Below are 15,000 nucleotides of genomic sequence, written 5' to 3' on the forward strand. Positions count from 1 at the left end.
GACAGAAAATCATCTGATCAATAATCACATCAATACTGTGTCTCTGCTCACGCTGTCATCTGGGTGTAAATGTTAGCAGCCTGGACGCTGCTCAACAGCGCTCATGTACATATTATATGTATATATATGAACCCCCCCATGGGAGGGGGGGGGGGGTCTTCCTCCAGCTCCTCTACCAGAGTTCTGGGAGTTTGAGGGTTCTGGTCCTGGACAGAGACTCAGATGTTGTACCTGGAATCTGCTGGAGCCACTCTCCCAGTTTATGGGGTCACAGCCCCCAGTGCTCCCATTACCACTGGCACCACTGTTGCCTTTACTCCCCACATCTTTTCTAGTTCTCTGTCCCAGATGAAGAAGGGCAGACAATATATATATATATATATATATATATATATATAAAATGTATCACATTCATACTGGAAGCTGGCCAGTACAACCACAGTCTGATGTGCTGGTGCTGATATGATATACTGGGGCAGTTGGGTTCAGGGCAGCTCAGTATGTATATATATGAGTATATATGTTACCTGGACAGCTGAGCGCCTCCTTAGCCGTGATGCTCCTGTTGCAGGAGGAGCACAGTGTGGTGGAGGACACCGTCAGGGAGGTGAACAGGTGACCATTGCTGTACCTGTTCTCCCGCTCCCTCGCCTCCTTCTCGCGCTCCTTCAGACGCTCCTTCTCCTTGTTCTGCAGAGACACACAAACATGGCGGCTCAGTCTCACAGTAACACGTTCAACCTGACTCTCACCTGAACCTGAGGCAGGTAGAGCTGCTGCTGACAGGGATATGATGCAGGTGTGTTCAGTTAATGGATGGATGAATGAATGGATGGATGAATGAATGGATGAATAGATGAATGGATGGATGGATGGATGAATGGATGAATAGATGAATGGATGGATGGCAGATCAGTTGCAGCTCAGAGTCGTATCTCCAAAGACTGTTTTCAGTTTCTTTGTACAGCAGAACAAAGACCTGACCTGAGGGAGGGGGGCTCGGTCTAATACCTGGAGACCTGATTCCTCCTGCAGTGTTAGTCTGATCCCTTAAAGCCTCACATGAAGGAAACAACTGAAATATCCTGGATTTATTTTAAATCAATTTCACACATGGTCAAAGTACTTTGATTTTATGTCTGAAATATACCAACACACAGACACACACTGCATGTTTCCAGCTCTATATTTATATTCTGGGGCTCTACTGGAATATCTTTGCATGATTTCCAGTTAAAATATGATTATTTATCTTCTACTGGTCCTTTATGCAGCCCCTCAGTTCAGCCTCTGTCTGAAACAGGCCGTTTTAGCTCCTGTCTCTTTAAGGCCCGCCTCCTGATGAGCCCACTCTGTTCTGATTGGTCAGCTTCAGGAAGCTTCCTCCGGCTCCGGAGGCTACGTAAACAAACTATAGTTGGAGAGTGAACAACACATGGAAACACCTCAGTAAACAAGGCTACAGAACAGACGGCTGTTCACGGGCGACAAGGCAGTGTCAGCTCGTCAGAAAAAACGTCTCAAACGAAGCGTTTAGAGCAGGTTGAGGACCTGAGTTTTGACTTGCAGGCGGCATCTCTACATACCGTAACATCAGAGCAGGACATAAATAACAGAAAACAACATAACGTACTGTATTTATATCTGACTGTAACTGTAGTACTGTTTACTGGACTGTAACATGTACTGTGTTTATATTTGACTGTAACTGTAGTACTGTTTACTGGACTGTAAATGTACTGTATTTATATTTGACTGTAACTGTAGTACTGTTTACTGGACTGTAAATGTACTGTATTTATATTTGACTGTAACTGTGGTACTGTTTACTGGACTGTAACATGTACTGTATTTATATTTGACTGTAACTGTAGTACTGTTTACTGGACTGTAACATGTACTGTGTTTATATTTGACTGTAACTGTGGTACTGTTTACTGGACTGTAACATGTACTGTATTTATATTTGACTGTAACTGTAGTACTGTTTACTGGACTGTAACATGTACTGTGTTTATATTTGACTGTAACTGTGGTACTGTTTACTGGACTGTAACATGTACTGTATTTATATTTGACTGTAACTGTAGTACTGTTTACTGGACTGTAAATGTACTGTATTTATATTTGACTGTAACTGTGGTACTGTTTACTGGACTGTAAATGTACTGTATTTATATTTGACTGTAACTGTAGTACTGTTTACTGGACTGTAACGTACTGTATTTATATTTGACTGTAACTGTGGTACTGTTTACTGGACTGTAACATGTACTGTATTTATATTTGACTGTAACTGTGGTACTGTTTACTGGACTGTAACATGTACTGTATTTATCTTTGACTGTAACTGTGGTACTGTTTACTGGACTGTAACATGTACTGTATTTATCTTTGACTGTAACTGTGGTACTGTTTACTGGACTGTAACATGTACTGTATTTATATTTGACTGTAACTGTGGTACTGTTTACTGGACTGTAAATGTACTGTATTTATATTTGACTGTAACTGTAGTACTGTTTACACGACTGTAAATGTACTGTATTTATATTTGACTGTAACTGTGGTACTGTTTACTGGACTGTAAATGTACTGTATTTATATTTGACTGTAACTGTAGTACTGTTTACTGGACTGTAACATGTACTGTATTTATATTTGACTGTAACTGTGGTACTGTTTACTGGACTGTAAATGTACTGTATTTATATTTGACTGTAACTGTAGTACTGTTTACTGGACTGTAACGTACTGTATTTATATTTGACTGTAACTGTGGTACTGTTTACTGGACTGTAACATGTACTGTATTTATATTTGACTGTAACTGTGGTACTGTTTACTGGACTGTAACATGTACTGTATTTATCTTTGACTGTAACTGTGGTACTGTTTACTGGACTGTAAATGTACTGTATTTATATTTGACTGTAACTGTAGTACTGTTTACTGGACTGTAAATGTACTGTATTTATATTTGACTGTAACTGTAGTACTGTTTACTGGACCGTAACATGTACTGTATTTATATTTGACTGTAACTGTAGTACTGTTTACTGGACCGTAACATGTACTGTATTTATATTTGACTGTAACTGTGGTACTGTTTACTGGACTGTAAATGTACTGTATTTATATTTGACTGTAACTGTGGTACTGTTTACTGGACTGTAACATGTACTGTATTTATATTTGACTGTAACTGTGGTACTGTTTACTGGACTGTAACATGTACTGTATTTATATTTGACTGTAACTGTGGTACTGTTTACTGGACTGTAACATGTACTGTATTTATATTTGACTGTAACTTGTAACTGTGGTACTGTTTACTGGACTGTAACATGTACTGTATTTATATTTGACTGTAACTGTGGTACTGTTTACTGGACTGTAACGTACTGTATTTATATTTGACTGTAACTGTGGTACTGTTTACTGGACTGTAACATGTACTGTATTTATATTTGACTGTAACTGTGGTACTGTTTACTGGACTGTAACATGTACTGTGTTTATATTTGACTGTAACTGTAGTACTGTTTACTGGACTGTAACATGTACTGTATTTATATTTGACTGTAACTGTAGTACTGTTTACTGGACTGTAAATGTACTGTGTTTATATTTGACTGTAACTGTAGTACTGTTTACTGGACTGTAACGTACTGTATTTATATTTGACTGTAACTGTAGTACTGTTTACTGGACTGTAACATGTACTGTATTTATATTTGACTGTAACTGTAGTACTGTTTACTGGACTGTAAATGTACTGTGTTTATATTTGACTGTAACTGTAGTACTGTTTACTGGACTGTAACATGTACTGTATTTATATTTGACTGTAACTGTGGTACTGTTTACTGGACTGTAACATGTACTGTATTTATATTTGACTGTAACTGTAGTACTGTTTACTGGACTGTAACGTACTGTATTTATATTTGACTGTAACTGTGGTACTGTTTACTGGACTGTAACATGTACTGTATTTATATTTGACTGTAACTGTGGTACTGTTTACTGGACTGTAACATGTACTGTATTTATATTTGACTGTAACTGTGGTACTGTTTACTGGACTGTAACATGTACTGTATTTATATTTGACTGTAACTTGTAACTGTGGTACTGTTTACTGGACTGTAACATGTACTGTATTTATATTTGACTGTAACTGTGGTACTGTTTACTGGACTGTAACGTACTGTATTTATATTTGACTGTAACTGTGGTACTGTTTACTGGACTGTAACATGTACTGTATTTATATTTGACTGTAACTGTGGTACTGTTTACTGGACTGTAACATGTACTGTGTTTATATTTGACTGTAACTGTAGTACTGTTTACTGGACTGTAACATGTACTGTATTTATATTTGACTGTAACTGTAGTACTGTTTACTGGACTGTAAATGTACTGTGTTTATATTTGACTGTAACTGTAGTACTGTTTACTGGACTGTAACGTACTGTATTTATATTTGACTGTAACTGTAGTACTGTTTACTGGACTGTAACATGTACTGTATTTATATTTGACTGTAACTGTAGTACTGTTTACTGGACTGTAAATGTACTGTGTTTATATTTGACTGTAACTGTAGTACTGTTTACTGGACTGTAACATGTACTGTATTTATATTTGACTGTAACTGTGGTACTGTTTACTGGACTGTAACATGTACTGTATTTATATTTGACTGTAACTGTAGTACTGTTTACTGGACTGTAACGTACTGTATTTATATTTGACTGTAACTGTGGTACTGTTTACTGGACTGTAACATGTACTGTATTTATATTTGACTGTAACTGTAGTACTGTTTACTGGACTGTAACGTACTGTATTTATATTTGACTGTAACTGTAGTACTGTTTACTGGACTGTAACGTACTGTATTTATATTTGACTGTAACTGTGGTACTGTTTACTGGACTGTAAATGTACTGTGACGTATGTTCATACTAATCAGAAAGTCTCCTGACGTCTGAACAGGTGCTGAGACGCTGTGACAGTAACAGGAAACATGTCACTTAACTACAGAGTGTGTTGGGACGAACCCTCAGATTCAGATTGGATCATGTGACCTGCGTCAGAGGTCAGAGGTCAGCCTGCTGACGGGGCTGATGGTCCCTGTAGTTCCTGCTGCTTTGAAGCCTTCTGGACTACAGCTCCCATGAGGCCGTGCTGCTGCTGCTGCTGCTGCCGTCGTGTCCTCGAGCAAAGTGTCTGTCTGCTGGGAGTCAAACCTTCATCTATAATACATGAGAGCAGCTTCGTGCCCCCGAGCAAGGCATCTGAGACTGCTGAAGCTCCGCCCCCTGAGACACAGCCTGCAGTCACATGACCCGACAGTGTGTGTGTGTGTGTGTGTGTGTGTGTGGCTGCAGTCGAAAAGTACATCCTATCGTCTTTTCCAACCACTTTTCCTCGACCTCGATGGAAAACATCACAAGGTCGAGGAAAGATGTGAAGGATTTAGGAAAAGACAACCGACTGCACTCAGACTGGGCTGCGTGATCATGTGACGACGGATGTTATTGACGTGGTGAAACTACAATGTTCTGAGGATGGACTACAAAAAACGCATCTTAGATACTGAAACATAAGAGAAGGTTTGCTCAGACTCAGCCTCCTCAATCCAAATTATAGTATGAAAATAAATGTATGAAAGATAAACAGAACATGTTACTGTACATATCATCATTCTGAAGTTTCAAACATGATGAATTAAAAACATCATCTGACTAAAAACGTCTCACATCCCTTTCTTCTGTGTTATGTTTAACATGCTGATTATGATCTGTTATTAGCCTATAATACATATAATAACTTAAGAACCACCACACAGCTCAGTAAACACCTTGAAATGTTGACTTGATTGTGTTTTGAAGTTGTTCTGGTTGATACAGTCTGTGGATAATGTGACAGAATAGATTATTACCACCAGATAATCAACGATTACTGCGCTCAATGACTGGCCAATAAGCATCTACCCAGCTGTGTAGTAAATATCCCAGTGAGCCCGTCTTTAATTAGTGGCCTATAAAAAGCAGCTGGAGAGTTAAACAGTTAGTGGGAGACATGGAGCTGCTGCTGCTGCTGCTGCTGCTGCTGCTGCTGCTGCTGCGTCTCAGCTCACAGCGAAACATAAGAAACAGTCGCAGGAGGAAACGACCGCAGAGGCTCGATGTGATCTCAGATGTTTATGCTGATATATGATTCGGACATCAAGTTTAAACTCAACATACGATCAAACCGAAACTGTTCCTGTATATCTAATAATACATCTGCTGATAATACATCATTAGGTTTAAAAAAACAGCACACTAGTTATTTATTTACACTTTATTCTATTGAAACTTTATTTTGTCTGAATGGTGCGTCGCTTGGTTGCTTCAAATATTGCTGCTGCAAGGAATTGTGGGCCGGAATGATCTGCTTTCCTTTAGTGAAGGATGGTGAAGTGTAACCGATGCTGAAGGAGGTTAGAAAGGAAGCAATGAAGCCGCTTTTCTCAGCAGCTCTTATCACGACTGCTGCTTAGATACGTGCAGCTCGTGTGTGTGTGTGTGTGCGTGTGTGTGTGTGTGTGCGTGCGTGCGTGCGTGCGTGTGTGTGTGTGTGTGTTCCTTCCGGTCAGCTGTGATGCAACAGATAAATTATCAATAACAAGTTGTTCTTTATACAAGTGCAGCTCAGAAGTTTGAAACACATTTTAAACAGAACTGATATCAGATCAATCAGCATCAGTAACGAGACGCAGTCAGATGTTTAACGGTTTGTTAAACGGCGAGCCATCGAGCTCAGCAGCGTGCACGCTCACGTCAACTTCCAAGTCGATTTTTATTTATACAGCTCGATATAACAAATCACAAATCCCCCCTCAGGGGGCTTTTTCCTCTATTCTTAGAGCCTCCATTCAAATAAGGAAAAACTCCGTAAAAAAACCCTTTAATGGGGAAAGAATGGCAGAAAGCTCAGGAATAGCAGCAGAGGAAAGAACCTTCTCCAAACCAAAACAAACAATCAATCCTACTGGTGTTCGCTCTGATAGGATCCCAGGATGTCATTGAGGTTGAGGTCACATGCTGGTCGTATACATGCGTTTCCATGGTTACATAGAGGTACATAGCTGTCAGCAGCGTCTGTGGACGTTCACAGACAGTAAAACTGTCTGTTCTTCATAATGAAATATCCAAAAACACAGCTGAGCAGCAGTAAACATGTTCAGTATATTATTGATTATTTTGTGGCTGATATGATTGATCCACATTAACTCTTTCAGTCTGATAGCTGTGCTGCATGTATTGAAGAAAGAACCAAATCGATCATTGATATTGATCTATTAAAAACAGTCGTCGGGTGATGTAATGTAACACTGCATACAGGAAGTAGATTTCATCATGTGAGAATAAAATAAGAGCGCGACAGTTTGAGGAAGAGCTGAGAAACACAAACTGATGATGTCATCATCACTTCAACTCCTGCTTTACTGCCTGATTTCCTTCATTTCTCCTTATATACAGTGTATATATACTGTAGACATATAGATACTGTATCTATAGATATATATCTGGAGTATATATACACTGTATACGTGCTGTTTATCTTCTTTATTTGATAAAAGAAACGAGGGATAGAAACAGAATTTCAGTCTCTGTGTGAACTTCTTGTTTCTGGTCTGACTGACTGTTGTGTTTTTCACATTAACTTCTGCTCTGAACAGGGAGGGACAGGAAGGGGAAGTGTGTGTGTGTGTGTGTGTGTGTGTGTGTGTGGCTCACAGAGCAGAACATGAGACTGAACAGTGTCTTGTTTCTAAAACATAAATTCATGAATCTGTGTTGAATAAGAAGGTTTTATTGTTATTTTAGTTGTAGATTATATCTGAGCATGAGACTGAAACATCTTCTGATCAGCTGATTATCAATAAGCTGCATGTCTGCAGGATAAAATGTTAATATGACAACCAGATTAACTTAATCAGCAGACTCAACGTTCTGATCTGGATAAGCTGCTTTTATCCTCGTATGGAGAGCAGAGGCCAGATAAACAAACCTCCACCTGATGGAGTTCAGGTGTCTGATTCAAACACAGAACATCTAAATCTGCTCATGGAGAGATTAAATAAATATGTATATATATGACGGTCCCGGTGTTTCCTCCGCAGGCTCCACTTCACTCAGCTGAATAACAAACCGGGACTCGGTGCTCCGGTTGGATCCAAACGGAGAGCCGAGGCTAACGTTAGCTGGGAGGCTAGCTGGCTGTGCTTCCCTCCACTCATGCTGCAGCTAACGCTCCGCTAGCCTCCCAGCTAACGTTAGCCTCGGCTCTCCATGTGGATCCAACCGGAGCACCGAGTCCCGGTTTGTTATTCAGGTTAAAGTGGGAAGAAGCAGCTGAGTGAAGTGCAGCCTGCGGAGGAAACACCGGGACCGTCAGGATGAAACAGTCCGTAGAGGAGCTGCTGTGTTCGGCTGCACAGATAGGAAACACTTCAGCTGACAGGATGTTTGGAAAAAAAAAAATCTTCTTTTTGGTTTATAACGGTGGTTGTCGACCTGCGTATCAGGTGCATTACCGCCACCTTCTGGTCCGGAGTGTGGACCAGAGATTAAATCCTGCACATTAATCCTGTCTGTCTAATAAACTCAAAGAAAACTCTACTGCTGCACCCACTTGGCAGGTTCATTAAAGTTTTAACACTGAGCTCCTGAACTCCAGTCTTCCTCAGTTCTTCCTTCATATATTGTCTTTATTGATCATACTTAGAACAATCTATGCTGCATGTATAATAGTCTCCTCAGCCAGCTGGTAATAATATGTGCATATATCTGTATCGGCCACAATGAGTTGGAAATATCAGCATATCGGATATCAGCAAAAAATTCAATATCGTGCATCCCTATATATATATTTATATATATATTTATATACTGTATACTGTGCTGAAGTTTTAGGCTCTAAGCAGTAAACTGTCAGACGGTTTGGTGACCAAAAACTGAGACATTATGTAAATGTTATAAAAAGGCTTTTTTCAAGTAAAGTGTTAACGACTCACAACTTTTCAGTAAAAGTAAATAAATCCTTCAAAGTTGATGCAACGATTCCTGCAGGTGATAACTTCCAAACCGTCTGTCTGTGTGGCGGCACGGAGGAGGAAGTGTGATGGTCTGGGGATTTTTTCTGGATCCAGAGTTGGTGACTTGGACCCAGAGAGCGACCACAGCATCCTGCAGAGCCACCCAGTACAGTACTGGTCTACAGCCAGCTGGTCAGGAGTTCATCCTGCTGCAAGATAATGATCCAAAACAAACCTCCACCATAGAGGAAAAAGAACAAGATGGCGAGCAGCGCAGACGGCGAGCTGGTTGAGATGAACTGAACCAACACATTTAACTAACAACATGTCTGACTGTTGCATCTGAAAGAGGAAACTTTGATCAGAAACTTAGATTAAATTTAGTTAAATGTTATTTGATAACCAGTTAATTATTTGTTCAGGGGTTTAATTTCAGAGAACATTGAAACATGAAACTTGTGATACTTTTATATAAACTCTTATTATTGTTCTGTTGGTTGAAACAGTTTCAATCAGTGAACTCAGATATTTAAGTGGTGAAATTGGTTCAATGATCTGCTGACAGTCAGTGATCAGCTGATCAATAAATAAAGAGCTCAGTGAGGAGAGAAAGAAAGAGACCTCTGTGTGTGTGTGTGAGGGGGGGTGAGGGGGGGTCATGAGACAGAGAGGATTTTAAATAAAAAACCTTTATTTAACTAATCAGACCAGCAGATACGTACGACTGCTACACAAACACACCAGCAAGAAACATCAAACCAGACAGAACACCACTCTGCTCAACGCATCATGTTGAACTCTGAGGCTGGAACCCGCAGAACCCACAGAACCCACAGAACCCGCAGAACCTGCAGAACCTTGTCCAAACAGTCTACGTGTCCAAGTCAGACAGGAAGTGAACCAGCTCCTGTCTGACAGAATTTCAGTCCATCAATCATGAGATGAAACCATAGGCTGTATAAAAATATGGACGTAGTTACCGTGACGTCACTCGTTGGTTTCTGAAGAGCGGTTTTGAAGCTCAAAGTGAGCCGCTCCGGTCGTCGCCATCTTGGCAGTGCGTGACGCTGCCTAACTCCCAGCCAATCAAAAACGGGCAAAGAGTCGGGCCGAACGGCTGAAACAAGCCACCTAGCGGCTGGCGGACCTGTCACTCAAAGCAGCCATGTCCTTCATTATGCATAACTTTACGGCTTAATACAATTTAAACAGTTGTCATGAAAGGGGAAATTAGTTATAAAGACCAAACCGTTTGTTGTACCAGGCTGTAAACATGTTTATTTCTGCTGAAAGTTGGGCATTTCAACATGGGGGTCTATGGGGAATGACTCGCATTCAAGGAACTGCAGTTTTTGGCTTCATTTTACAGCCCCAGAGGTTGCCACTTGGATGAAACCAGTTCTCGTGACCTGCAGCAGGTTTGATCTTCAGCTGCTCCCTGACTGGGATCCAGGTGATCCAGGTGTGTTACCTGTCTGAACCAGCTGACCTCACAACCAGGACCACTCAGTCCACCTCAACACTTCACTTCCTGTCAGAGTGCAGCTGACAGACCTTCACACACCTTCCTCCGTGTTCTCAGACACCAGCGGACAGATTCCCTATAAACAGGACGTGACCTTCACGTGTCATTCAGAGCAATGACAACGTTTCTCTAAAGAGACCTGATCACCCAAACCCCCTAACCCCCTAACCCTAACGCCTTAACCCTAACCCTAACCCTAACCCTAACGCCCTAACCCTAACCCCTAACCCTAGCGCCCTAACCCTAACGCCCTAACCCTAACGCCCTAACCCTAACCCCTAACCCCAACCCTAACCCCCTAATCCTAACCCTAACCCCAACCCTAACGCCCTAACCCTAACCCCAACCCCCTAATCCTAACCCTAACCCCAACCCTAACGCCCTAACGCCCTAACCCTAACCCCCTAATCCTAACCCCAACCCTAACGCCCTAACCCTAACGCCTTAACCCTAACCCCAACCCTAACCCCCTAATCCTAACCCTAACCCCCTAACCCTAACCCCTAACCCTAACGCCCTAACCCTAACCCCCTAATCCTAACCCTAACTCTAACCCCAACCCTAACGCCCTAACCTTAACCCCCTAACCCTAACCCCAACCCTAATGCCCTAACCCTAATCCCCGAACCCTAACCCTAACGCCCTAACCCTAAACCCCTAACCCTAAACCCCTAACCCTAACGCCCTAACCCTAACCCTAACCCCCTAACCCTAACCCCAACCCTAATCCCAAACCCTAACCCTAACGCCCTAATCCCAACCTTAACCCTAATCCGAACCCTAAACCCCTAACCCTAATGCCAACCCTAACCCCAACCCTAACACCCTAACCCTAACCCTAACCAGCCTGACTGCTGAACCAGAGATATGACTGGGGTTGTCTGTGAATGAATGAATGAACGAATGAATTGAGTGAGTGAGTGAGTGAGTGAGTGAATGAATGAGTGAGTGAGTGTTGGAGTTTCCCTGTCAGCAGTTGCTCTTTCAGAATGACGACTGTTACGTGCGACTCTGTTATATCAGATTAGTGTGGGGCTGCTGCTCTGCAGGTGCGCTTGATTTGCCTGTAACTGCAGTAACGAGGTGGAGATAAGACTCCTGAATTTGCATCCAAAATGCTGCCAATTAATAGTTTCCACTGCAGCCGCCATGAAGGAGTTAAAGCACCAAATAACATCACTGATTAAAACTCAGTACAGTGAAACCAGAGAAGTCTACAGAGCAGCAGGAGTTAACAGATCATTAGAACTCTTTCATGTCAGACATCCCATAACATGAGTGGAAACATTCTTCCTTTTTTTTTACTCAAACATAGTTTAACCAGTCATGTGATGCTACTTCTGCATATATTACTGGAATCAGTGAAAACTGCTGATGAACATTAAACATCCCGTAATTCACATTATAGACACGACTGCAGGCGATGAGAATCAGGACTAATGTCGGAGCGTCTCCGGCTGCTTTAACGCCAGCAGGAAGTCTGATGAGTCCACCTGACTGACTCTACCAGTTTAATGCTGATTGGCTAATTGACTGGCGTAAGAAAAACGCTCTTATAATCAATCAATCACATCCAGCCCGTCACCTTTTTGACCTCCTGCCAGCAGGAAGAAGACACACAAGGAATGATGGACAGTTTACTGCCTCCGGTGATAATCTACAGATACTCAACATGTGTCTTCATACTAATAATGACTCCTCATGTAAGAAGACGCAGCAGCACTTTTACTTTTCTTCATAGATCTTTTAGCAGCCAGCAGTTTATAATCAGTGTCACGCTACAACGGCCTCATTCAGCACCTGATCTGTGAAACTTTAAACTTAATTACACAATTAAATCCTAATTTGTTGGAAGACTATTTGTCTCATTCCTTTCAAGCAGCTTAGACTCACTAACATCATCTCTTCTCACTCCTTGCATGTTTTAAACGGAAAAAAAACCAAACTGCTGCCCTGCTGAACCAGGACCAGCATGCTGCTGAACCAGGACCAGTGCCCTGCTGAACCAGGACCAGCGTGCTGCTGAACCAGGACCAGTGCCCTGCTGAACCAGGACCAGCGTGCTGCTGAAGCAGGACCAGCATGCTGCTGAACCAGGACCAGCGTGCTGCTGAACCAGGACCAGCGTGCTGCTGAACCAGGACCAGTGCCCTGCTGAACCAGGACCAGCGCGCTGCTGAAGCAGGACCAGTGCCCTGCTGAACCAGGACCAGCACGCTGCTGAACCAGGACCAGCGTGCTGCTGAACCAGGACCAGCACGCTGCTGAACCAGGACCAGCGTGCTGCTGAACCAGGACCAGCGCGCTGCTGAAGCAGGACCAGTGCCCTGCTGAACCAGGACCAGTGCCCTGCTGAACCAGGACCAGCGTGCTGCTGAACCAGGACCAGCACGCTGCTGAACCAGGACCAGTGCCCTGCTGAACCAGGACCAGTGCCCTGCTGAACCAGGACCAGCACGCTGTTGAACCAGGACCAGCGTGCTGCTGAACCAGGACCAGTGCCCTGCTGAACCAGGACCAGCGTGCTGCTGAACCAGGACCAGCACGCTGCTGAACCAGGACCAGTGCCCTGCTGAACCAGGACCAGCACGCTGTTGAACCAGGACCAGCGTGCTGCTGAACCAGGACCAGTGTCCTGCTGACTGAGACCTGAATCAGAGGATGTGATGATGTTTGATGTGGATGTTTCATCTGTGAGTCGCCGGTTCAACCGAACTGACTCAACACACACAATGATGAAGTTGCGTCATATCAAAGGCATAATTTATAAACATAATAAAGATTAATTACTTTAGTATTATTCATTTTAATCATTCTTTTAATTTACACAGGACGCTGTTCTAATCCATCAGTCCAGCTGATTCCACACTAATAAAAACAAAAGATCTCAGATATTCTGAGCTCATCCATCAATGTTCTAATAATACAAAGAACCCTTTGATCCAGTTTAACACGATATACGCTGAGATCCACCAGCTGAGTGTTGGTGAGGTGTTGGACCACCACGTGTCTACAGCGTCTGAACATCATCCTTCATAGAGATATTTCCTCATTTGGTGTTTTGATGATGATGATGATGATGGTGGAGAGCGCTGTCTAATCATTGAAAACATTCCTGAGCCGCTGCTGGTTTACAGTCCGTGTGATGAATTAATGATCCGGACGTTATGAGGAGCAGCTGTTCTGCTGCTGCAACATAATCACTGAAACGGCCTCTTTCCTGTTTGTTTGATTGACAGGTGCAGCAGGCAGCGTGTTGATATGAAAACAGCTGATTAAAAGGCGTCTTCATCCGTTTCTGTTTCACACTGAGATTTATAGAACAGGACCATGTCAACACACAGCTTCATGAATCTGATGAAAACAACACGTCTGCATATTTATGGCTTTGTGCATACAGAGTTTTATGCATCTGGCCCCTGGAAACACCTGGAAACACCTGGACACAGCTGGACACAGCTGGACAGCAGGAGTCACAGTCAGACCTCCTTCTGTCAGCAGCAGCTGGAACATCCAGTGGAAAAGTGGAAGCAGCAGCACGGCGTCATCCAGCGAGACGCTGCGTCGGCCAATCACATCCATGCAAACACACATTCATGATGGATTACTCTGCAGCACGAACGCCGTATTTACTGCTGTTGACCTCGAGATCACAGAGATAAAAGATAAAATATTTCTCTGTGTAGTAACTCTCCACAGTCATAAAATCCTTCGATGTTTAAATGATGATAAAACTTCAATGTTTATAGTGAACATTTCAGTAAAATGTTGATTTATTCTGATCTTCAGTCTAATATCAGCTGGAAAGTCACTAAATACATTTACTCAAGTACTGTATTTAAGTACAGTTCTGAGGTACTTGTACTGTACTTGAGTATTTCCATGTGATGCTACTTTCTACATTTCAGAGGGAAATATTGTACTTTCTACTCCACTACATTTATTTGACAGCTTTAGTTACTTTTCAGATGAAGATTTGACACAATGGATAATATAACAAGCTTTTAAAATACAACACATTGTTAAAGATGAAACCAGTGGTTTCCAACCTTTTTGGCTTTTGACGTCTTACAAAAAGCAGTGTGTAGTCGGGGTCACATTTCACATGTCTATGAGTTGTTAACAGCTCCACCAAATAGTGATTTTTCCCTCTAAACTTCTCACATGCTTTCATTTCAATAAATGTTCAAATGATCCAATATTTCAGCAAAAATCAAAGATTAGAGAAAAAGTCCAAAAACTGAAAACAGATTTGTGTATCAGAACTTTGTTTTTTCTTCTTTCCTCTCCCATTAATCATCTCACCACCCCTCAGATTTATCTGCTGACCCTTTGGAGGGCCCCGACCCCTAGGTTGGGAACCACTGGACTAAAC

At 42.2% G+C, this 15,000-nt stretch overlaps 1 protein-coding gene across 3 annotated transcripts in view; it reads right to left on the bottom strand.

Moving 5' to 3' along the window:
• The window catches only part of LOC121905152 (rho guanine nucleotide exchange factor 2-like), a 42,341-nt gene that overhangs the window by 20,238 nt on the left and 7,103 nt on the right, over positions 1–15,000 (bottom strand). For all 3 annotated transcript variants that reach the window (XM_042423168.1, XM_042423169.1, XM_042423170.1), the window contains one exon: positions 528–690. In XM_042423168.1, the coding sequence (XP_042279102.1) occupies positions 528–690 (163 nt within the window). The remainder of the gene's footprint in view (positions 1–527; positions 691–15,000) is intronic.

The sequence above is a fragment of the Thunnus maccoyii genome, chromosome 10 (genome assembly GCF_910596095.1).
Source record: "Thunnus maccoyii chromosome 10, fThuMac1.1, whole genome shotgun sequence".
Classification (NCBI taxonomy): Eukaryota; Metazoa; Chordata; class Actinopteri; order Scombriformes; family Scombridae; genus Thunnus; species Thunnus maccoyii.